Consider the following 26299-nt stretch of genomic DNA (forward strand, 5'->3'; position numbering starts at 1 on the left):
CCCGGGTCCCGCTGGGACGCGCTCCGGGAACCCGGTCTGGGCTGCTCGCCCCTGCCACCGCGGCGGGTCGGTGCGGCCGAGGCCGGGCGCTTGCGGTCAAAGGCAGAACTGCGAAGGCACAAGCGTTTTAAAAGCATTTTCCTACTTACATCCCGATTAAGTTTTTAATCCAGGGAAGTCACGATGCGCTACATAAAATTAAAACAGCCTTGAAAAATAAATTTATTTTTTTTCTCAGTGTATATACACATATTGCGTGCTGCCAAATGTACAATTCGTAGCTGCAGTTTCAAAGATGAAACTGATTTAAAACAGAACTGTTTCATTGTAACTGTCTGCATACAGATCAAAGGACTAGAATAGGAACTTCCACACTGAAGTACTTATTAAAATATTCCAATTGGCCTATACTTGCAATTTGTACAACTGCCCAAACAGCACAGGTCTAATAGATCGCGGGGGGAAGCCTGAAGAAAGGCCTTTGGAGGATTACGGCCACCAGATGAGAGCTTCCGGGACGCTAACCGAAGGCAGCCTGTGCCTACTGTAGTGCTCTGCTCCTGTCAGGAGAACCAGGGTAACACTGTGCGCCTGTTGGGCAAAACCTGAAAAGCTGCGCAACATTTGTCAGGGTGCAGAGCAGCACATCATAGCTGATCCTCGCTGACAAAACACGATCATCTAACATGCTCCCAGCTACCCTAATTGGTTTTGGGTCCTATTGCCTGGGGCTGAACTGGGAAATCTGCATTGGCTTGGAGAAAGCTGTGACAAGTATTGAGGCTTAGCAATTATGTTAAAATAATTTGATTTAAAAAGAAAAATCACCACCCTTTTTATTTACCGACCAAGATGGGGCTAATGCTCAGTTTGGTGAGATACTGTCAGTTCTGCTTCAACCACCTCAAACATAAGTGGCAAACAAAAATATTAACTAAAGCTTTATTGTTTGAAAAAAAATGGTTTCATAAACTGAAAGATCTCTTATGAGTCAAGTATAATTGTAGCACTGTTATCCAACTGACCTGAGCCTCCTAGAGGTGGGAAGGTGCGAAAACTACTGCAAAAGGCATTAGTTTCCACTACAAATAATTTCCTGTTCCCAGGGCAACCCCCTACACCGTACATTGTACAAGCTGAATATGCAGTAAGATCAGCAGGTGAAGTAACATGCTTTCTTGTTCCCATACCGCTACTGAGATACTCTGCTGGTTCTGCAGTGCCAGCCTGGGAAAGGAGCTGCTAAGAAGGAACTTAAAACAATCAAGATTCAGAATAAGTCACTTGAAAGCAAGGCAACTTTTAGAAGCTTTCTGACAACAGTTTTTTCCAACCCCTTAAAGAAATCTGTCCTGCACTGCATAAATTTCAATACAGCACTAGGAGAAGAGAACGGAATGAAAACGCGTTTAACAGATCTCTAAGAAATTCTACAGATTGTATAAACAGTCTGATCACAAGAGAGTCAGAATTGCTAGAGAACATTTCAAAATGCATCTCTGTTGAATCTGATCTGATAAATAAGGTGACTCCTGCATCACTATACTGAGCTCCACTAGCATCAACTCAAGTATTTATTAAAACAACTCTGGCATCTATCCTGAATAACAGAACAAGAAAACAGTATGACAGAGTAAGACTAGTATGATATATGGAATGATGAAAGATATACTCATTCTTGCTAGTCACTGAATTGATAGCTGAATTAAAAGGAAAATACTTAAGGGTTTTCAAACAGGAAGAAGAAAAGACATGCACAGGAAGACAGATTAACAGATATAACGATAACTACCTCCAAAGACCTATGCTGTTTTTACCCAGTTAACAGGTTCTCCCTAAAGACGGAGATTTGTCTTCTCTGCAAGTATTTCGACCCCAACATGCACAATTCTTTCTCAAATGCTCCTCTTCTCTTTTCAGTCAAGAAGTCTCAGTTTCCAGTTTGCTTCAGCACCTTGCCAAAGTCCCAGACTGCTGGCGTAGCTCAGCGTTCTAAACCAGGAGTCAGTCGTCCCTTGGGCACTACACAGTGGCAAAATTAAGTGCGGTAGACGTGCTGTTGTATTATGGTACAGTTTGAGCTTTTTTTCTTTTCTTGTTTTTAAACCTAGATCAGGTTAACCCTGAATAGATAACCCTGTCATCTATTCAAATGGAAAGTCTCTTCTCTTTTTGCCTAGCTAGTCATTCAGCCGCTTAATCCGATAGCCGATCTTGAACAAGTCAAGAAAAAAAAAAACAACTAACGAACAGCATTTTAGTAATCAGCAAGCCACAAGTAGTAACGATTGCATTGCCAGGTCACTCAGCTGCTCTCCAGTTACTCTCCTTAACCTATTTTCCATTGGAAGTTAATAGATTTTGGCACAATTGAAAGTTATGAAATACTTATCACAAAAAATCTGTAAATATGAACTCCATCCAATTAGCTGCTCTGTAGGGAGGAAAAAAACATGTAAGTGACAGAATATTCTGTCTTGAAGAGGTAAAGTTTAGCTGGATGAAAGAAAGTGGATGCTTACTGGTGAATTAATTTTAAGCATGAAGTATTGCATTTGCAGTTATTCATACAAAAAGTACAAAACAGTTATTTTACACAGTGGTTTTGACTAAGTCTGTCCAGGAATCTTAAATAAAAATAGTACAAGAAAAGAAAAGCATCTACGATTGTTATTTCTCCCAATTACTCGCTGTTAACATGAGTGGTGGATTTTTATCCTTAAAAATTGAGATAAATTTGAAATGGTAACATCTATTTGCTTTGATGCAGTAAAATTAAGTTTAGAAACTAGTTTTATATGCAGATGTAATATAAAAACTGTATATTTCCATTCCTATATAACAAAGTCTGCAAAAAAACCTTGACTTCATATTGTTTAATTTTTACTCCTCATAATAAACATGTATTTTTTTTTTTAATTCAAAGAGTCTTCAAGCTACGTTTGAATGAAAAAAATTTTTCAGTTGATTGTTTCTATTGCAACCTAAACTATTTCCATTTCCCATAGCAAAGGAAATAATCATGATGTTCCATACTTAAAAAGTATGGAATATATCTGTGCTCATCCACAAGTCGCAAGATTTCTGTTTAATAAACACCGAGTATTTAAGATTTCCATTATTTCCACATATACAGCAGATATTCTAGTCCATCTCATTTCCATTATAAAAGCATCTTGATCCAATCTTAATAAAGATATTATGCTTAAAAAATTCATATATATAGTACACTTGTTTCTGTACAGGTATGTGCAAGTTCTTGTGACAAAAAATACAAATATGGAATCCCAGAGCTTCCCTGGTTACGTCCCCCCTGGTGAACACAGCTTCATATCACATGATGTAAGTACCATCTTTGTAGTATTTCATGGATTCCAATTGCTGAGTCATTGCAAGGACATCCTGAAATCCTGTACTGAGGCCAGACATGTGTTGAAAATAGGCTTCCTTCTCCACTTGAACAGTTAGGTTGTTTACTCCAGCATCTTTAAGAATAGCTGTAACCTGAGTATTACAGTTAGTATGGTTAACATTAGTACTACACTTTATATATAACAATAACTTACAGTATTTTGAGGCTGAAATATTATAGATGAAAAAATTATCATCACAGAGAGTCAGTTTTCTGGAAAGTCAGGATAAGCTTCAGAGGGCATGGCTTTGTGACTTCAGCATAACTGCTAATTCTCAGCACCTTGTATAAGGAAATGAACATCTTTTGTGTTTTAAGAAAGAAAAAAAGAAACCCAGGACAGATAGATCATATTAATAAACCTCTAATAAACCCATGACTAGCATCCAGATCTCCCCATTTCCCATTTAGTTCCTGCATTGCAGTACCAAACCAACCTACTCCTCCTTTTCTAAGAGCAGATGTACTGCCACTTTTAGCAGAACGTGGGGGGGAGGGAACAGATGTATTTTTTGTTTTGGCAGAAGTTTTAGTAAACAACTTTTTATGTAAATAATCTCAGGAGAGCAGGCAAGGGGAAGGAAGTACAGCATTAGAAATCAGCTCTAAGACATTAACTAATAGCTACAAAAATAATCACAAACAGCCGCTTCACAGTTCAGTCTGTGAAAGAAATAGGGTTACAGAGTGAAGAAATGGAGAGGTAGCAGATGACTAGGGTCTAAAACCATTGCACCTCACCTGCTGTACAGTTCTCTGTTCCATCACATCTGACATCACTTGTACATGTATTGTACCTGCTACAACACTCGCAGAGTGACACCAAAAATGAGGATCTCTGTAGGATATGACTCCATCTATTTTTTGAATCTGCAAAGAAATTACATTACCAACAATTACTTTGAAGAACCTAGTCTAAACTTCTGTATGCATATGAGTATTGCTAGCAAATATTTCACAGGGAAACAAAGTTGCATAGCAAAGCATCTTTCCAGCTAAATTGTAGAAATATGTAGTACTGGGAGGCCGCTTTGCTACTGTCAAAAATAAGAGGTAAAAAAACAAACTAAATGAAAAGCCCTGCAGAGTGCAATGCTAAATAGGATGAGAGAAAAACTGATTTAGTGTACAGATCACAGTAACATCAATGGACAGACCAGAAGCAACTAGAAAGTTGCTTTGGGCATTTAATCATTTCCAAGGCATCTGTTACCTCAATATCCAGAATAAGCATCTACTTAGTTATCATAGCTAGACTTAATTCAGACACACGTCTTTCCCCCTAATTTAAGATGTTTTTAAAACTGATTTTATTGGTTTATGGTAATGTAGGTTTTTTTTCATGCTTTTCCTATTACCTTTTAAGGACTTACTCTTCAATTGTTCTCAAAAAGTATTTTTTTCATAAGGCAGAATTACTTTCTGTCTTCTTTCATCAAAAGGTAAACCCCTAATCTGCAATGCACTTCCCCTTCACTACACAAGTCTCTTCTAACCAATTTCCACTTTTTATTCCTTGGGCAGACAAGAACTCATCTGCCCCTCTCCCAAATGACACGCAACAACAGGATAGTCTTCCTTGCCAACTCTCGTTGATGGCATCCTCAAAGAGCTCGTACTAGCTTTCTGACAGACAAGATCTCTGTACTGAGGTCTGCAATGGGATTCAGGGCAGGAACTTCAGATGAGCCAAGAACGAGGGCTAAATGCTGCTGTAAAGTGTACACCCTGGCACAGCAGACAGGAAGAGAAAAGACTACAGCTGTTTTTACAATTCCTTTTTCATTTTGCTTTTGCTACCTCACCCACTGTGAGTCAGCATGTCCAGCAAGATACAGGACAAATACGAAAACCTGCAATTACAGGCTCAAGATATAATCCTGTAGCCTGAACTGTATGCACAAAGTTGAAAAAGGGCCTGTTAGCTTTTGGGAATTACTATGCTACTTATTTTTTTTAGTATTAATTTGGTTTCCCACTTTGTTACCATATTTGTCTGAAATCATGAGCTATCCCCAAAGCAAAAGGCAGTATATGGTGCCAATGAGTAAAACCATTAGTTCCGGGGAAAAAAAAAGAAAAAAAAAACAACCCTTACGTCAGTACAACCCTTAATTCTCTCCGTTCTCTGCAAAATAGATTTTAGACAACATGAGACAAAAAGTTTTCTGAGGCAAAGGTAGCTGTCATGCTGAACTACTCGAGTTTAATGATTATTCAGTTACAAAATGATTATTAAAACAGTTATAACTTTGTATGTTTGCATATGAAAACACTTAAAACTGTGGTTCTGACCTTTTCTAAAGCAGCGTGCAGATCTTTCTCCTGTTCTGGAGGTATCCTCAGCAAAAGTACTTGACAGGCATCTTTCAACAGTGGGATAACACTGAGAAAAATCAACGTAGCAATAAAAAGAGAGCAGAGGGGATCAGCTATCAGCCATCCAAATTGCTGGATAAATATCGTGGATACGATAACGCCAACACTGCCAAGAGTATCTGCCAACACATGAAGAAATACACCTGGAAACAAAATACACTAGGTGATTAAGTTGAACATTTCTTTTTTAAAATGAAGTTTAAAATATATTTCTATGTTCATTAGTGGAAACACAGTGGGGTTTATGGTACTAACTCTACATGCCTAACATGGTGCAAAAGTAAAAGAAAACAGTTGCTGTCCTAATGCTTTACTACAAATCAGTATAAATTACCATTTTTACTCTATACGCAATGATTTCGTCAGGCATTTGCCAGTTAAGCCAAACATGCAAATACAGTCTTAAATGTTGATGGGACTTGCAACATCTAGCATATGTGATAGAGGGATCAGGACTCACTGATGCTTAACAGAGGATAAAAAGATCATTGTAAATCCTTTGACCTGCTAATGTTGACAGATATGAATGTATCATTTGGATTTATACTCCAACTCTGTTCCAATTTAAGTAGATTGTCTATCAGCTGCTGCTAGGAATAATCCTTTATATTGCTTTAATGGCAACGTTCTCAGCGTACACTCAAAGGACACTGAAAAATAACCTCTAACCATTCGTGAGATTAGTGCTTCTTCAGTATCAGGATGTAAAAGAATGCTGAAACAGTAAGAGGATGAGCAGACTTTATAAAAATGCAAGACAACAGAAGAGTCGACTAAACTGCGACTGATGTAAAATAACCAATGAAATATGAGACTATAGCTAAAATGCTTAAGCTCTGAGAAGCTTACACAAAACACCTCATTCCTTTATTGATTTTAGTAAGTGAGATACTTGGTAAATATTTTGTAACCAGTAGGGAAAAAGATTTTATACATTGCCCTTCTCAGTTAGTTTCCCATTTTAGATGGGAAATATTCTTTTTCCAATCTAATCTTCTGAACCACAAACAGAAACATATTCTAGATTGCTGGTCTGCCTTGGTGGTTGTTCTTCTCATCCCTTCCCCCAGTGTTTTTGCAACCAGCTGTCACATGACACCTAAAAGTATGGTAATATCTTTATAGACAGAGACGTTGCACTTGCATTTGTAGGTGGAACTTAGAAGAAAGGACTTCCAAAGGTTTTCAATAGGGTTTATAACAACTGTGGAAAATTCCCCCCGCCCCCCTTATTTATCCTTAAGAATCACTAACACAAATACCACACAAATCTGAGAATCTGAGAAAGCAGTGCAAATAAGTTTTTTCAAATTATGTTTCTTATGTTTCTTCAAACCATTAATGAATTCATTAATGAATTAACAGTTTGAGAATTTCTTGTATGCCACATTAAAAGGTTGTCAGACCACCACTGGAGAAAGATTCTAAGCAGCATGCATAGTTCAGTTTAATTTTCAAAATCAAAGTCTGCTGAAGCCCAGGTTATGTTATTTATGATTCAGCAATCTGTACTTGCCTCTCATGTTGGTATTCATGCCTCCTCCAGAAGGCCCGTGGGAATGTCCATGGCTGTGCCCATGGTCACTGTGGGAATGGCCATGCCCATGGCTGTGGCCATGCCCGTGGTGAGAATGGCTGTGATCATGCGAGTGACAGGCTCCGCGAGAAGCCCCGTGGGAGTGCGCATGGCTAAAGGCACAGATACCGACAAGGTTTACTATGAGCCCTCCAACAGAAACTGGCTGCAAGAGAGAAAAAAATGCCCTTAACTTCAGCACATGTTCCTAGATGCTCAAGTTTATTTTCTAGAACAAGGTAATCTGAGACACTATACAGCTAGTTAAAACAAACTGTGGAAGCATTTTAGCATCAGTAGAAGGATTATTCTAATGTGGATTCCTCAGCAACAAAATTTCCTGTACAAGCTTGTTTTGAAGGAATTTTCTTCTCCTCTCAAAAAAAACAAAATCAAAAAACAAAAAACCCTGTTTCTCTCCATCCTCCCAAAAAACCCACCCAGTATCAACCACCAAAATGCAAAACCTATTATCAACACACTGGGATAAGGTAGCCACTTTACTTTTAGGAAGCAGTGATTGATTTTATTCGTTTCCAGAAAGAGACAAAATGGTTCACAGGAGCAAAGCAAAGTTTGTATTTTATCACTCATTTGCACAAAATGAAAAGATTATACAGGAACGATAACAACTGCTGCTTTATAGGGTGAGTCGCTCTTTTTATTTGTCTGCATATTTTTCTATCGCTCTCTCAAAAAAACTAGCAAAGTGCAAGAGAATAATTCCAGCTAATAAAGGAGTTCAGAGAGTCCAACTTGGGGCTATTACACCTTTCCTTGGATATACAGACAGAATTCATGTAGAAGCAGTAAAAAAACTCCACAGCCTGAGCCCTGCCAAAGGTGGGGGGAAACCCAATAGTGAGAACAACAAACATTAAAGATGGCAGGGGGGGAAGGAGGAAGGAATCCAGGCCTAGACTCCAGCAATGCATACGTCTAGTATTACCTACACAAAAATCTTTTCCTGTTACTGAAGAGAGCAAGACAGCACAAATTCATGCATTTAGGGGGAGAAAACAAGTGGAACTGAAAGTGTGAAAAATGAAGGGTTGGACTTGCAGAATTCCACGTTGTAAAGCAATGCGGGTGAAGGAAGTGAATGGCCGCATTTCGGAGGAACGGATATGGAGGCCTAAAAATTTTAGTGGAGTCCCTTAAGAGGCTGTGGAAGGTAGCAAGTCACAGGTGCAGTTAAGGTTGGCTACTGACCGCTCCATGATTGTTTATGTCACAGTAACACACACAGAATAACTTTCTGAGTTCTAGCTGATTTTTGAGGTATCTCAATTGCAGGTAAGTGCAAACGTATTTTTGCAATAATTGACATTGACACACCTAACAGCAGAAATTAAATTTAGTCTTGTACAGAATGATTATTTCCTTAGCACCTTTCACTATAGAAAGGTTGACATCTAAAAAGATTAGAGCTGTAACCTCCTTGGAAAAAAAAAGATCAATTTAACTTTTAAAATTAAATTAAATTCACTTCTATATGTTTCATGCTTTAAAACTAAATATGGTTTGGATTTTAAAATTGGAACATTGGAACTATATGCTAAAAAGTCAAAGTATAGTTTAGGTCTCTTAGGTAAGCAACTTAAGTCTCTCTCTTTTTTTTTTTTAAATGAACATAAACAAACCATTAAGTACAAAGCGACGTTCAAACCGAATGATAAAACTTACCGTTAACATATTTGTATCTATGTCTGGAGGATCTACCAGTCTGGCCACTGATTCCATGAAGACAAAGAAAGCAATTACCATTAGAAAGAGTCCATTAATAAATCCAGAGAGAATTTCTACACGCCCATACCTGAAAGCAAAACACATATATATACACACACATTTCAGAATGAAGAATAGCTACCTTGAACAAGTTTCAAAGTTATAATACATTTAATACAGCATTATGAACTTTGAGATTGTCCCCCCGCCTCCATGCCACAAAATCACGCGTTAATTTCTAGGTTCCATGTTTCTGCCCCAAGGTGGCTAGCTTGCAACTGCCCATGCACTAATAGTACAAAGCTTCAACAACGTAAATACTTCATTTAAAAATAATATATTAAGTATACATTGCACATTTAGGGCTTCAAACTACTACATGTCTATGGAATTTAGTCACACAATTTGAGAATTTCAGCGGAAGCAAAATCCCCGTGTCCCAACATTGATTTAAAACATGTATTTGTTCGACACACACACACACACATATATACAGAGAGAACTGCTAAATGACATTCATAGTGATAAAGTTTTATTTGTAGAGCTTAATGCTAATGAAGTGCTAAGATTTCAGAACACTTTTTTGCCTGGGGTAAGAGGGCACTGCTATCAACATGAATGGAAAAGAAAAGAGAAATAGTTTAAAAGAAAAAAAAAAAGAAAAAGAAAAACACCATGCAAGAAAGACGCATCATTAAAGCATCCTGAAAATATCCTTATAGCTGGACATTTTGAGAAGGAATAAGTAGAAAACTTTTCAGATAGTCCTTAAAAAAGTTAATATACATACCCATAGGAAAATATGCGAGTTGCTTTCCATCTTGTCATTAGAGCTGCAAAAAGCCCCATCACTAAAGCAGAACAATCAAAAAGCATGTGAAATCCATCAGAAATAAGACCAAGGCTATTGGTCCACACTCCATAGAAAAGCTCCACAAAAGTGAACGCCTAAAATGAAAAAAGGTTTGAGTTCTTCTCTGAGGATTACATTCTAATTGAATGTCTTGGTAGTTGCCATGAAGCTCTTTCAAAGGACACTTGCTAGCTTTCAAAGGTATTGTTCAAAATATTTCTAAACCATTTTCTTCTTCCTCCAAACCAAATTGGTAATATATTCCAAGTACATAATGAGACATTCAATGAGACATTTTTGAACCAACCCCCCCCAAAGCCTTAGACCTGAAAAAACAACCTGCTACAACAGAAAACCCATATTTTCATTTAGGACTGCAAATAGCACTGTGCAGTGTAAGCATTCTGTTACTAGACACTTGTAGTGACCCTAACCAGGAAACCAGTGTGCACTGAAAAATTAGTGACCCACGTAACAGTTAGTTTGAGCAGGCACAGGCCTGTGCTGTGCTATGCTGCACATACAGTTTAGCCTTCAGGCCTGTGTTGTACTGCACACAACCCTTGGCCGCCGGATAAACTTAGCTGGCTATTTGTAATGAGGGAGCCTGTAGGCAGCTCCCACCTGGTACTTGTGATTACACCACCTGCCTGTCCTTGTCTTTATCTAAAAGTCCAGCAACAATTTCTCATGGGAACATCCTTTTCGTTTGACAGTAGAAATTAATAGCATTGTTTTTTATTAAGAAAATCCTATGAGAGCTTAAAAGGCCAAAATGGAATAACCTTTCGATGACTAGATCCGCCTGGCATGCTGCGCCCTGATGGGTACTGCGCAACTTGAGGTTCCTAGTCCCTGAAGGGATGTGAGATTATCCATATTAATCCTCTTTTTTCTGATAGTGTCAGCTCTAATAAATGGAATTTTATGAGATTCTTTACAGAATCTGAGTGCCTTTCTTACGGAGACCTTAACAAACCAGCACCTCCTGGTGCAAAGCAACAATGTAACAACTCTGACTATATCTATTACTAGCATAAAAGCAACACTATCTATACAACTATGTCACTTACACTGTCTACAGAAACAATCAATTAGGAAGGGCAAAACTGGTGTAATTATCACAGCTACTTGGAAGCCTGGAAGTCATTACTTACAGGCTCATTTTTAAAAGCCTCTGTAAATCGTTAAATGAAGAAAAAAAGATCTAGTTGAGCTAAAAAAAAAAAAAAACACCAAAAAACCTAACCCCTAAAGATGAGAGATTTTTATCTCCTACAAAATACAAACACCTTTTCCATGATTTTTAAGTATACATCCTGTCAAGTTATAAATACTTAAAAGAAGGTAGTTGCTCTTCACTTGTTACACTAGCCTAAGCACTCTATGCGGACAGATATAATATCAAATTATCAAGAGAGATAGAATATCAAATAATTGCTCACATCAGCAGGGTAGCTGAAATAATTAGTAATTTAGAAATGCCAACAACTGACCAAATTAATTGTTGTCAATAATGTATTCCTCTGATTTATTTGCATAGGAAAGTTCAATATTGTCTTATCTAATAATGATTTTGGAGCCCTCAAAAAAGCAAGCACTGTTTACAGCAAATTCACACATTATATCCAAATGACTATCAATTCTGCTATGGATCATGAATCAGCGAGAAGGGTTCAGAAAGTCATTTTATTAAAATGCAGTTAAAGTTATTTCCAGTTATTATTTAACAGCTTGTTCTGGAAAAAAATGTCTTCGCTGATTAGTTGACTGTTTAAATCTTAGTAATTAGTTTTGAGAAGGGTATGCAAGGAAACATTTTAATACATATTTCTTCCAGTATGTTTTAATTATTCTTTATTAATTGATCTGCCTATCAACTTAAACTTTCCTTTCTTCCTTCCCATCTTTCAGTTTCCATAATGCAATTCTGTAAGTTGTAACAGACACTTCAAGTTTTTCTCCCCTATTTTCTTGGAAAATTACTATAAGAGCCTATCAGTTTTGCTTGCTGCATGATCTTTTTCCTATTTGAGAGAGAGAGAAAGAGAGAGAGAGAAAGAAAGAAAGAGAAAGAGAAGCTAGAAATAAAAGGCTATTCCAAAAATGACACTACTCAATCCCACTGTACTGTTTTGTTTTCCCCATCCTTGAAGGCCTCACTAGTTTCAGGTTATCTGCTGGTAAACATTGAGATTCCTCAATCTTGAGTGAGACCCTACTGTTCTAATCATTATACGAGTATTTACTTACGGGTATAGGAGTTACACATAAAATCAGCATCCCCTTGTGACAACAAATCAATCAGCCCTGCCACTTACAGTAAGATTGGCATAAGAATCTCCTGTTTTAAGATTCCATTTAGTGAGACTACTGTATCAAGGGTCACTTAAAAAACAAACAAACAAACAAACAAACATGGGAAATTTTAGAGCCACTCTTCTTACTGCGCTATGCAATTAGGTTTGGAAGAAAGCATGCACTTACCAGATTTAGGCACAAGAAGTAGAAGATCTGTCTGGAATCATATTCCTCAAGGATTTGTTTCAGTGACTCTTTAATAAACCGGGGTAGTGACTGAGAGCTCTGCTGCAATGCATCACCCATGAAGTTATACAGAGGAGTGCCTTCAGGGGAATAGCCAATAAGGGTGCCTTTCTGCCCTTTCCTGGAGGGGGAGGACAGGATATTGGCAGCTGCAAGGAAACGTATTGAAGTTTTTGTCCTGTTTCTAAGCTTCACAGCAATTTTATAATGCAAGTGTTCAAAGCTTACATGTAATATTAAGGCAGCAAAGTGATTATCAACCTCATCTGGAGGTTTACCATTAGATTAGATCCTCACTTCCACAGGGAAACAGATCTGATCTATTCCTTTTTTGTAGGCAGCAAAACAGAACAGAAGTTGCATGCCCACCTATTCAAAGAAATCCATAAAAACTCATTCAAAAGAATTTTGACCAGAGTCATTTTCTGAATGGGTTCCCAGTAATATGGGCAAATTTAACATATTTATTAAAAGATAAATAAGAATACGTACATAAAATGAAGAAAACGGCACTCACTACCACTCCTCCAGAAAGGACGTGCTCTGTGCTTTCATGGTATGGTGGCTTGTTCATAGCTCGAAGCTGGTCTGTTATTGGATGTGTCCAAAAATTGCCAAAAAGCAGTGCACTAATGAAAATGAGAAAGGATCCATATCGAGCACATTTGGAAGCTTCCATCTTGACAGAGCATATAGACTCCACGTAGAAATCCAAGATCACAACAAAAAAGATGACTGTTATGAAAGGTATGATGAGGGAAGACCAGGACTCCACTTTACTCTGCAACAAAAAACATATTTCAAACAGGATTGTTCACCATTAGATCAGTTGTATATGCAGCATTAAATCTAGTGCACTTTCGTTATAAATACTTTCAACAGTACATCAGCACAAATACTGCTATTCAAAATAATTTAATATTTTTAATCAGAGAAAAATCAACATTCAGACTATAGAAAGATACATATAACTAAGGAGCACTGCAGTAGCTTATTTCAAATGCTTTCATTTGCTTAAAAGAAATATATCTGCATTGGTTTACTCTCCCTAAGCAGGAAGGCATAATGAACATGTCTTTAAATTACAATATATATTCCTCAGGAAAAAAGAGTCCTGTATTTATACGATCATTAATCCTCGTGCAACGTTAGTCAAAGAATCCAAAATATAATGTCTGAAGCTAGAAAGAGGAAATAAAGTTACCATGCAAAGATGCGCACCAAATACAGAAAAGCAATTTCAAACGCAGAGCTTATTAGAAAAGCAAAGATCACAACTCTTGGTAGTCTTAAAGATGTTCTAAAGGAAAGATTTAAGTTGTTCTTCACAAGCCAAAACATTACAGAAAATGAGTTATGTTTGCTAATGTGTACTTGCTGTATTACCTCTGTTGTCAGAGAGAGGACGATGACCCATGGGCACAACAGAAGGACGGAAACAAGATGAGACAAAGCTTGTAGACGCTTGGCTCCACCTACATCTACAGAGAGCTTTCGGGAAGCCATGTGAAAACCAACCTTGCAACACAATGCCAGTACCAGAAGCAGCACTCCTCCCTGGAAACGAAGGCATCCTATTAGCATTTCTTATGAGCTAAATACCTCACTCCAAAAAACCCTAATACTTACATTTAAAAAAAATAACAACACACTTTCCTTATCAACAAAAAGCAAAGACAAGAGTATTTTCTTTGGTTAAAAACAGCAATACAGCAGACATGCTTATGCTTCAGCGCTATTTGTAATAGTCTACTATGACTTGAAGCTTAAAACTCTCAATAATATTAACTGGCATACATGGTAACTGCCAGAAAAGGGAAAAAGACAAGTCACACAGAACTCTGTTTCCAATCTTCTACTAAAAACAGTGTTGAAAGCCTATGTTAAGCTCAAAAATGTCATGTCACTTCAGCCTTTCTCTAATACTTTCACAACCTTTTCATTCGCTTACCTTTATACATACCCTCAGATACTACTTTGCAACATTTTCATTCAAAATTTTCCATAAATGAATCACAAGACACTCCACACACAGAAACAGCCTCCTGTCACTCTTAGATCACACTTGCTCTGTGCATAGTTAACCAGGATCTCACTCAAATATCTAACTTATTTTCACATTAATATCTGTAGCAGCTGAGAAAGTGTGGTGTTTTTTTTTTTCCTCCTCATTTCAGTCCCCAATACACTCACTTTAGCAACAAGACTAACTTAACAGACAAGCTCAAACACCCACATCAATCACACACAGTAAGATTCTGATACTAAGTTACTCATCCCATCAACTATAATGGGCTTGCACTATTGAGACACAGAAGTACCAGAATCTTTGCCTTCAAATACAGGCCCCTAATGTAAAGCAAAGACTGGGAAAGAATAAAGCAGCAGCAACAAAACATTGTTTATTGTACAGTTTGGCTTGCTATGCATTTCAGTTGATTCCCAGTTTGGGTTTAGCTAAAATTGAAGTGGTTCTTATCCAATAAAGATGTAAAAATCACAGTGCTGGCTCTATTTGGGGTATATGGTGTATGTTGAACTTTCTTGTTGGTTCTGATTCAGCTTGGCTTAACTCCCCACTCTGAGCCGGTGGAATTCCTACCAATAAAACTTGGATAAATAACGGCCAACTAAAATACAAGAAGTTATTTACCTTGTGATCTGCAACACCCAGGAAAGCAATGATTGTATACAGAACATGGGTAAGAGCACTGTCATGGTGCCCTTCAGCTAAATAAAAAAAATTAAGGAAGAATTTTATTTTGATTTTTTTTTTTTTAAACCGAAGAACAGATACAGGTAGCAGAAGACCACAGAACTAAAGTTCAGAGAGGAAGAAAATATTTCCACAACACATAAATATTAAAAGTATTTGAAAAAATTTAGTATTTTAAAATCTTAAGGGAGAATCTCTTCAAATAGCGCATAGAAGATAGTCATGATACATGGCTTTACTTTAATTCAGGCAACTAGACGTAGAAGAATAAATTCAATAGCATTAAAAGCTAGATTCATTTTCACTAAAAGCATTATAGCAGTGAAGTATCTAAAATGTGATCATTTATTCTGGGTTTATAAATATTTAAACTTTAGAAAGTTAGACTAATTAACAAGCGCAACCCAGTAAATATTGAAGCAATGATAGCTTCTCAGAAATCAACTAGAGAGCACTTTAACAATGAATTTACTCACTGAAAACTCAGTTGATTAATCAAAGTTATTTCTGAATATAACACCTGCATCTGCAATTCCATGCTCTTTTCATCCTTGAGAAGTTTACCTTCACCTTGCTATCAGCTATGGGCTTTGGTGTTACTGTTCATCCTTAGATGCACCACTTTTTTTCCAATATACCTAACTATGAGAAGACCTTTTGGAAAGTTACTTCTGAACAACTTCCAGTTTACTCATTGGCTTAAGAAGCAAGTTAGTCAGCTTCCATTTGCAGTTCAGACTCCATTGTTGCTGAAGCTATTGCAGGCTATTTCACATCACTTTTCAGACTAGCGGCTGAACTGAGACAACTACCATATTAATAAGAGCACAAAACTATCTTTCTGGATATACCAGAAAGATTGCCAGCCAGACCAGCTAACCATTTACTGAAGACATTAGGCAATAGTCATTATTTCTAGAATTTCTCCAAGAAGAAAGCTGACCAAGAACGCTTCTAGCGATCCTAAGTGGTCTGATATGAGCAAACAGGGAAGGGTTCTATAACTACCACTTAACTTAGAACACAGTTATAGATTTTATCACGAAAGTAACCAGTGCCATTCAATTGGCTATAAATATCAGGAGTTTTTAGATATAGGAGTAAAATCTTACGGTGTAGCAGTCTTGCAAGTGAGGATTCCTCTCAAGGAAAATATATGCATATTTAACTCCGTGCATTCAACTTAGCATTCTGTTCTCCCTGCTCCTGTACTCATAAACACAACACTTTTGACAGATGTTGTCATTTAAGATTTTTATTCTCCCCACACATAACAAGAAAGGATACGATGTTCTGCTATTTTAGCCATGAGATCATCATTATCAAAAAGCAATAAGCAGATGACAGCTATGATGAAAAAAGCAGCCCCTCTTGTCTGGAAAAAACAAAACATTTTGATGGCATGCTGTAATTGATCAGCGTTAAAGATTCCAGGAAGAGAGTTCCCTCCTTCCTGATCAAGGTAAGCATGTTTCGGTTGAATAAGAGAAACAAAAGAAAAAAACATTTCTGGAAAAAGTGACCTTGACAATATGATTTTATACTAATTTAAAGTTTTCAGATTTGCCAGGTAAGTTGGGGCAAACCACCACTGCAACGAGTTAGGAGACTGTATGTTATGAAGTCTCCTGTGTGTTAAGGAGTTTCCTTCTTCATGGTGTACCTCTGCCAGAACACACAGATAGCTGCTTCAGCCTGATGGTTTAATACTTGGTGGTATCAAGGGGCTATAAACAAGTCTCAGCTTAAGAGTGGCGCAAGTGTCAAATTTTGTCCAATGGGAGGCAATGGCTAGAGCACTGTGCAAATGCTCCGAGGAAGCAGAGTTCTTCAGTGCTGTCCTGCAGGAAAGGAAGAGGGAGCCCAGCTCCCTGTGCTTTCACCACTCTGACTTAGAATATCACAATTTTCATATTTACCATCTTCACAAAACGCTGAGATCTACAGCTAAAAACTATAGTTGCGATAATTTATCTGAAGTCGAATACAGCTACCACACTCTTGTTTCAGAAAGTCAGCTGACCTCCCTTTAGCTTTTAGATGACTTCACAAAGCTTAAACATTCAGAAGGTACGGTTATCATTCCCTCCTTTTGGCCTTACTAGATGTGCAGCTTAGCTAGCAAGTGTAAGCTGCTAAGATACAGATTGACAAAGAACCTCTTCAAAGTCCTACATTTATTGTTTGAGCATCTGGTTGGAAATAGATATCTTCTACATAGTTTTATGTGGGAGGCCCTGAACATTTTTTTTTGTTAGAGCATCAGAAAGAGTGGAGGATTTTGCCACTCACTTTGTTCTAAGTCCAGTTTACAAGTGGTTAGGGCATTCCAACAGAAGCTACAATACAGAGATTTTCAAAAAACCTGGGGCAGCACCAAAGATAGACTGCCTCTTACACAGCAATACTCTAGTCTCTGGTATATGATATCTTAAGGTAGCTTCCTTCAACTATTACTATTTTTGAGTGAAAGTGGCCATGGCTCCTAGGTGCTGGGATGAGCTCACTACCTTTAGGGCTCATTAGGCAGAATTAGAGAATATCTATAAAACTGAACATGTAATGGGACTCAGGTAAAGGATGCCTCATATATAGATCTCTGATTAAGTGCAAGATTTGGGCCAAGAATTCAGCAGAGACAGGCTCAGGCAGAACTTAATCAGAGAACTCTCTGGCAGAAAAAAAAAGTGTATGTATGTGGAAAGCCACAGAACACTGAAGAGTCTAGGCAAGAATCTGGAGGCTTCAGTCCTGGACTTTAGTGCCTCAAGGCCAAGACCACTTCAGGTACGTACATCCTTCTGTCAACTTGAACCCAAAATCCCTGTACAAAGAATGCTGAAGCACAAAAAACCCCCCCAAAGAACAAGAACACCCACATTCAAGGTTTTTTTCTGCCTACAAACAAAAAAACCCTTCTCACATGTCTGTCATGGATCTTAAACAGCTTCACCTACTCCTTCTCCCTCAGAGTATGCCATCTTTCTTATTTCAAATAGTACATCTTGTAACTTCATCACTTCCTAAACTAAAAATTGCAGTTTTTATAAATGTAGGTCTGAAATACTGTTTGTTCTGGGTAAAGATACTTGTACTTATAGCATACAACAGCTTTTACTTCTGTCAGTATATATATTTACCTTTGCTGGTCCTCCACCTGAGCTTGTGAACAGAACACTAAGGAGTGATAGCACAACCACATCACTGTGCTCAAACAGCAACAACGTCCTATTAAAAAAAAAAAAAAAGAAAAGAAAAGATAGACATAAGCACTTATGCCCATTTACAAGGATGTTGCTGCACAAACTTAATATATATTATTTTACCTAAAATTCAGTGAAATGGAAATCAGAGATTTAACTTGCATTTTCTACAGGAAGTTTAAAATATTTGAAAGAATAACTGCAAATCCAAAGCTTCCAACAGAAATAGATCTTGCTGGTGACAGCCAGACACGTCACAAAGAGAATGCCCTAGGCTCAAGTAACAGATTACAGTTACTCATTTATGGATTACTTTAAATTGTAATCTCTTTATGTACCACAAGATAACAACTTTCTCAAGGTGAAATTAATATTCCCATGACAATACCACCTGTAAACCAAAGTTTCTACTTTCTGGCTCCCCCAGAAAAGAAGCCCTGTTCTGCTGCATTACATTCTGCCTATTGAGGTGTTGATGGTCCAGTAGTTTATGCACCCTCAGAACCTCCTAATGGCTAAAACTGTGAATTTCTGACTTGCATGCTGTCTCCTCCAGGTAGCAATGACCAACCGACAAGCTGTATTGACAGCTTTCCAGAGCAGAACACAGAAGTAACAATCTCTGTCAAGTTTACTAAACGCTTCTGCCATTCTCTTCACTATAGCAATACAAGCCTACTAGGGACTGTGTCACAGGTTCTGTTTGTGAGACTATCAGCAGTCAGAAAGATACTACAGCACTTCTTAAAGAAGTCTTCTTATACTTAGGTATGCCTTCTCCTGTGCCAAAGATAAAGTTTTGATTTGAAAAAACGCATCATTTAAGGCTCTACTTACATTCTCTCACTTTTCTAAACTGTTAACCTTCGTTTTTGCTACTCTATCATTATTCTTTTGTTGTTATGATAAAATTCAGTCAGCCTTGCTAACAAATACCACAAGTGATTTTACTTGGAGTATTTGCACAAATGCTACTCAATTGCAACACAGCAGAGGCAAAAGATCAGAGACCAAAACAAGGTCCTGCAACAAATGAGGAAATGAATTCTAGTCACCTGACACAGTAATGCACACTGCTATCACTAGCTGCCAACTCATGGATTTCAAACAGTTAAGTAAACAAGTGTGACTATAGAGATGAGACTAGGGAAACAATGAAAACCACAGTCAGCACATTAGGCAGTAATCTTATTGAATCAGTCATATCAATAATTTAAGCACTATCAAGAACGTCACTGGCATCTTGGCAAAGAAAGGATGAGGAGAATAATAAGATCTTTCTATGTAGTTCTTTCCAAGTAGAACAGCATTCACAGGAAAAAGCACAAATGCCATTTTAAAATTCAAAAACGCAAGCAAGTGGCTGGCATCACGGGCTGACAGATACAAAATGAAAAACAACAGGCAACACAGGGACAGGTCACAAAAATTAGCTTAAAAAGATAAAGCATTATTTACCATACACATTTACCTTAGTGGTCCACAAAGAGTAAGGCCAAAAAACCACAAGAGTGAAATGATACATCCCACAACGGCATGCTTAAAAATTTTGATCCACTGCAAGAGAAAGATATTTCATTAACGTTTTCTCCAGTTTCAAAATAAACATCCTGTTGTTAACATTCTTTTAGAACAGTGGCTCCTGAACTGGAGAGGAAAACATGCCCTGCAAAGTCTGCAGCATTTTGAGCACGATTATCCCCCTCTTGCCTACTTTGCCAAGTAGGTTAAGTTTGTTTGGACAAAATAAAAATCAGAGTTTTTTCTTCTTCTTTCCTATCAGGTTCTATGCACTAGGCTCTATAGTATGGTTTGGGATCTCTTTAAAAAAAAAAAAACACAAACAACCCCCAGCCTTTTAGACAGGCAAATGATCACAGTTCTTCAGTCTCTACGACAAACTGTTTATTTTGTAATATATTGTATGTAGCTGATAAATACGCACAATGCTAGCTAAAACATCCAAGACAAAGAGACTAAGACCTTAAATCTCCAAATATTTATGCGTGTGTTTAATTCTTTCCTCAGGAAGTAATTTGTAATAGAACTGGGACTATTCAATACATGGCAAACTTTAAATGCAAGTTTTTGAAGAGTTAACCTTTGGAAATACATTTAAGACGACAAGGTGCCTACAAGAAATATCACACCTTCAAAATCTAGAATTTAAAACTTTCTAGCAAAACCAAAAGCCTAAACAGACATATTTTTCTGAATTCAAATCAAAGATGCGATTTATTTCCATTCACACTTTAAAGCTCTGCCAAAACATCAAACATACAAGCAGCTAACACTGGGAACGTTCCGAGGCCGTCCTTCAGATTCTCCCTACTTAGCATGCACAATGGTTGCTCTTATCAGTGTACGTATAAAGTTTTTGTGCACACAATTGCACATAAACACGATAAACAGGGAACAGGTGAAAGAAGAGAAAGGTTATTTCTTTCAAATAGCAGGGTCCCATTCAAGCCCAAGTCTGACTTCTCTGCAGACTGGAATCTCAACACAGGTCTGAAGATCAATTAGGCTGGGCCCTCAATACAACGCAGCATGCAAAAGAAGTTTCTCATGAAGGAGGCACAACTGGAGCACTTCTGCATTCTGACAGTCCAGAATTTGCCATTTTGGAATTGTTGCATAGACAGAAAAAGCTCCTTTTCGAAATCCTATTCTCAAAACAGATGCTTGTGGGGAATCAGAGACCAACCTTTTCACCACACTGTCAACTATTTGCATGACAGCTGACAAACCTAAAAACGCAGATCATTTTTTACAGCATAATTAGTTAAACACTTCTGGAAATTGCAGCCATGTTTTCCAAAGGGATTAACCTTTTCCCCCACTTTCTGAGCAATTTCTGGTAAGAGCCATGTCATCAAGAACATCCACAAAGATGTGAATGACTATTACATATATGTCAACTCACTTGACGCTTCGTTACCACTTTTCCAGAAGAAAATGGTTTTTGAAACAAAACCATAAAAAATGCAGACCTGTTAAAAGGAGAAGATTTTCTCTGTTAGTATGTTAGCAAACAGCTTTTTATTCAGATCAGCTCTAAGTAACTAAGTCCTTCCCTTCTCACATCAGGTTCAATTTACAAAACAGCTACCTCTATGTTTTCCACTAAAAGACAACACTGATCACACTCACTATTTGTATTCTCCCTACTACTTTACTTATATCAAGTATCAATTAAAAAGTTCACGTAGGTGAATTTCAGTTCTGGTCAATTTTACACAGAAATTCTTCAGAAAATAGCCAGTCAGAGTTTTTTGCATGATTTACAAAGACCAAAATAACTGATCTCCTCAGATAGAAAAGTCCTGAGGAGAAACGCGGTTACAATACTAATACTACATTTTAACTGGCGAGATAGATATACCCTAAAGCTTCTCCATATACGGAACACTGAATACACAGTCTTGCTAGAAATGGCATGAAAGAACATGTTCCTTTCTCAACTATGACCAAGGACAAGTGAAAGGGAGAAAAAGCTATGGTGTTTAGGAACACTCAAGTGAGAAGCCTAGAAATGTAAACAAAAATTTAAATGAATGGGAAGAATGTGATAGACAACTCTGCCAAGTTTATTACAGAAACGCCTTCCACAATGCATCAGCTGAATGTGAAGCACGACTGTGTCTGCCTGCTGGCAAACGCTGATGTTGTAATACCTGATATTAGTTTCTACACTTCAGTTGCCAATCAGGGAAAGATGGCAGTTGAAGCTCACAGGAACTACAGAAATGTAAATGATAAAGAAGAAAACTTGTCTTCTATAATTTTCATAAGAAAATTTGGACACAGCTGAGCTTCCTATGCTCAGAACTGCCACTGCATCATCTACTCAAAATAGCACAGACTTTGAAGTTTCTGAAATTATAGCGAGCACGCGTAAGAAGCAAAAACACTGGGATCAGAACATTTAATGAATCCACCACCACGCCTTTTCCTCCCCAACTAATCTAAACAAAATATAATGCAAAGTATACGTTTGACGCAGACAAAAAATTACACAGACAAAAGAGGCTGCAAGTGGAGCATACACGGCTTCGCCATAAGCGCACTCACCCCAGCTTTACTACAAAGATAAACTGTACAAGGTGGACCACTTTCAGAAGATCATAAGCTTCAAACAGCCCCAAGGCCTTTAAAAGCTTGGTGAAGCACAGCAACACAATATACCGAGTCAGCCTGCAAAAGGGAAGACAACAGGCACCTTGAGCGACCGCGCCCATTTAACCCCGCTCTGGGCTGCCGACCCGCGCAGGGAAGGGGCGCACGGCGGGGCGAGGGCACCCTCCCGCCTCCCCGGCACCGCGGGCCCTAGCGGACCGCGCAAAGGCCGCCCCGCTCCCAGCGCCTCGGCAGGGCCGAGGGCAGCGCCCACGGCGGCGGAGGGGGAGGACGGGACCGGGACCCCCCTCCCCCCGCGCGGGGCTGGGCCGAGGCCCCCTCCCCCCGCGGCCGTTACCGGGCGCTGGGCACATCCACGGGCCCCAGCACGCCGCCGGCGGCCAAGGCCTGGCCGCTGTACTTCTCCTCCATGCCGGGGCCGGGGGAGCGGGCCCGGGCGCGGGGGGGCCCTCAGGAGCCGCCGAGGCCGCCTCCCCCGCCGCGGGGGCGCCTCATCCTTCTCCGCTAGGCAGGCGCGGTTTGGGCGGGGGGAGAGGGGGAGAGGAGGACCCGCCGCCGCCGCCGCCGCCGCCGCCGCCGCCGCCGCCTCGCGCGCGCACCCCGGCGCAGGCGCGCAGGCGCCTAGAGCGGAAGGGGCGGGCACAAGGGATGCGCCACGTCCGCAGCCGCCGGAACGGCTCACTGCCGCGCCGGGGGGGGGGCGGTGGGATGGCTCCTCCCCCCCTCCGCCGCCGGCCCGGTGGTGGCCCCCAGCGGGAGGGCGGCGCGGAGGGCCCGGCCCGGCCTGCGCCGCGGCGGGGGCCTGCCCGGCGCGCTGCCCGCGGGAGGGCCGCGCCGCCTGCCCGGCCGGCCGGGGTTCGGCTTCTGCGTCCTGCCCGTTACCTTGGGCCGTTGTGGTCAGTTGTTATCCGTGCAAGCGCTAGTTGGCCACTGGGGCTTTCTTGGCCCTTGCCGCACGCTGGGTGCGGTCCGGTAGCCGCTGCGACCCGGTTCTTCAGAACGAGACGAGGAGAAGGTGCCGCCCGTCCCTCGTGCGCCGCCCTGCCCGCCTTCCTCCGGCCGCTGCCGCCGCAGCCCCTGCTCGGGGCGCCCGGGGCCGCACGCTTCGGCCTGCAGCGCGCGGCCTGCGCGCCGGCCGCCCCGCAGGGCTGCCACGCTGGCAGGGCCTTCTCAGAGCCGGCCGGGAGGGCAGCGTGCAGCACACGGCGAGTTCCGGCGCTGCCTTCTAGCCGGCACGTTCCCTGCTGCTTGGGAGCTTGGCAGCTGCAAAGATTTTAACAGGATTCTTCGTTTTTGTTCCTAGATCCAGCCTTACTGCAGCTTTTGTGTACTGAGTAAAAGTGTAAGCTGATCCCTGGTAGATACAGTATAACTTGCGCAAAACTTTTCGCTTTAGTTTGGAGGAAAGGATGATTTTTGGTCTGTACTGAAGGGAGCAGCTCGGAGAAATCAGAGGGCAAATAAATGGCTCCCATGTTCTGCATACAGGCTGGCGGGGAACAAATCAGCAAGAGCCACAGATCTTTGCCTCAGTTGTCTGCCACAGTCGGTCTACATGAGGAAAAAAGGTTTTGGTGGAGAAGCTGCCTTTGAATCTCAAAGTTAATGCCCTAAATAGGTTTTAAATATCAAAGAGGAAACACTTCCAAGAAGTACTGCTAGTAGCAATGAGAAGAATTTCTAGAATGATTAATCTGTTGAAAGTACAGCTATGTGAAACTAAACACTAGATCAAGAGTTCCCCTTTCCTTTGTCTGCAAGATTAGCCATTTGATTTAAATATATTAATCAAAAAGGTTTCATCCTCTATCTAGCTCATTTTTTCAAGTATCCTTCACAATGGAGGGCTAGAAATAGCTAGAGATAGTCTGTCTCCAGCAGTACAGCTTAAGTAATATTAGGTGAAATTAAAATAGCAGACAACAATTAATAGTCATTCCTGCAATAATGATGGAGGATCTCATGTCAGCCTTAGACCAGCTGAAGGATTAGACCAAGTTCTTTGGGCTATGGTCTTGCCGGGTGGGATTCAGCTGCCTGTACAGAGGCATCTGCCATTTGCCATCAGCCCTCCCTAAAGCATCTTGATTGGGCTTCAACTGCTGATCAAGCAAGACACGGGTTCACTCCCATGGGTTCTGTGTTATATCTGCTGTTTCCACGTGTATGTCTTGGTTACATAAGGCATTTCTAGTGACACTGGATTAAACATAGTCCCTTTGTTTACAGGACAGCATTGAGTGCTGAAGGTCAAGTTCCTATTTTCTTGCTGTGAAAATATATGTCCTTTGCCTTACAGTAAGTTGTACTGTAGGGCCAACCATGTGATTCTTAAGGGAACTGCAATTTAAAAGTCAAGATCATCATTCCCAGCTCTTGACATTTCAGCCTCTAAAATCTCAGCTTCAGATTTAAAGATCTCTGATGCACTTTTTGCTTGTGAAACCATTATAGGGCTGTTTCTTCAGCTGTGTACTAAGTCACTTCTCAGGATTTTCTGGTAATGGGCAGGAAGGTGGGCAGTTCTCCATAGCCCTGAGTTTGGATATTTATCCATATTTATTTGTCTGTGATGCCCGGTGAGTTTCACCCAACCTCCAGCATAACAATACAGTCTCTGCACAGGGGGTCACTTCTCCCACAGATGAAACGGAGGAACATCCTGAGTGAAGCACAAAGTGTATAACAGTTTGTACAGATGATACAGAAGAGCAAGGGGGACAAAAATGTCCCATTGAAACTAGTGGGGAAATTGAGGCAGTAGGTTGGAAATACTGAAATTATGAGCCAACAGCTTTGTTCCAGCCATGTATTAAACGCCCTCCTCTTTAGACAACCTGACACGTGATTTTTGGTCCGAGGCAGGGAAAAGAAATCATAGAAATCAATTGGTAAGTGAAAGAAGGATGAGCAGGGAATGGATGGCATGGTGAAAGGGAGACAAATCATATATCTCTCAGACAAAACTTTTAAGTCTGCTCCTGCTGGCATCATGTGTTGAATGAGTCTCAGCAACGGCCAGCTGCAACTAGATTTCTTCCAAGTAATAATCTAGGGTAGCCTTTAACTGGGAAGGTATGAAGGGATGAGAGCACAGAGGAGTATGGCTGCTGGAAAACAAAAGCTTCAAGATTTCACTGTGCCGATTTTTTTTTTTTTACCTGTAAATTGTTTTCAGTGCAGATGAGAACCTCAGCATACAAATTTAAGCCTATTTAAGGAAATGCAGGCTTTATCATTTCAGCTGCGTTTTGAAAAGCCCTTAAAAGTTTAAACTGCAGGTCCTGCTTCTTGTTCAAGACACCACAGTTCACAGCCTGACATCTCCTGAAGTCCATAAATCAAAACAGAAGACATTAATAGGTTTGTAGGCAAGGAAAAAGGGGATTTTGCATACATGCCGTATGCACTGTGTCCAGAAGAGGGAGGTGTTGGCAAACAGCACAGGAGAGAGTGCTATCAACCTGAAAAAGCCTTGGGCTCTTGACAGAAGTGGGTGAATGGTCCAGGATCTGAGCAGGGAGACAAAGTGCTGTGGGAGCTGGCAGAGAGTAAGAGTCGACCTGCTGGATCAGAGCCGTGCAGATGGGGAAAGAAAAAGACTAGAGAGGCACAGGGGAGAGTTTTTTGGGACCAAAATTGGGAGAAAACCCCACAATCCTCCAACATGAAAATAGAGGGTGTGCGTCAAATGACAGCGTTGCAAAGACAAGGGGATGCAGGAATAGATCCATGACACTTTTTA

General features: G+C 40.0%; 1 protein-coding gene across 2 annotated transcripts; it reads right to left on the reverse strand.

The window, feature by feature from the left end:
• Positions 1-193: 193 nt before the first annotated feature.
• LOC104152999 (proton-coupled zinc antiporter SLC30A5) lies at positions 194-23167 on the reverse strand. 2 transcript variants are annotated; one of them, XM_068925143.1, is made up of 16 exons: positions 22892-23167; positions 22489-22611; positions 21341-21407; positions 19886-19971; positions 18352-18439; positions 16499-16586; positions 15149-15225; positions 13882-14052; positions 12988-13276; positions 12436-12644; positions 9886-10043; positions 9054-9183; positions 7308-7533; positions 5708-5934; positions 4154-4282; positions 194-3504 (listed from the first exon to the last, which is right to left on the reverse strand). In XM_068925143.1, exons 1-16 carry the CDS (start codon positions 22963-22965, stop codon positions 3334-3336), a joined length of 2313 nt encoding a protein of 770 aa, XP_068781244.1. In that variant the 5' UTR covers positions 22966-23167; the 3' UTR covers positions 194-3333. The 2 variants fall into 2 exon arrangements, with proteins under 2 accessions (XP_068781244.1, XP_068781245.1); XM_068925144.1 differs by having other exon boundaries at positions 194-3694; positions 22892-23097.
• Positions 23168-26299: the final 3132 nt, after the last annotated feature.

This window comes from Struthio camelus, chromosome W (assembly GCF_040807025.1).
Source record: "Struthio camelus isolate bStrCam1 chromosome W, bStrCam1.hap1, whole genome shotgun sequence".
Taxonomy (NCBI): Eukaryota; Metazoa; Chordata; class Aves; order Struthioniformes; family Struthionidae; genus Struthio; species Struthio camelus.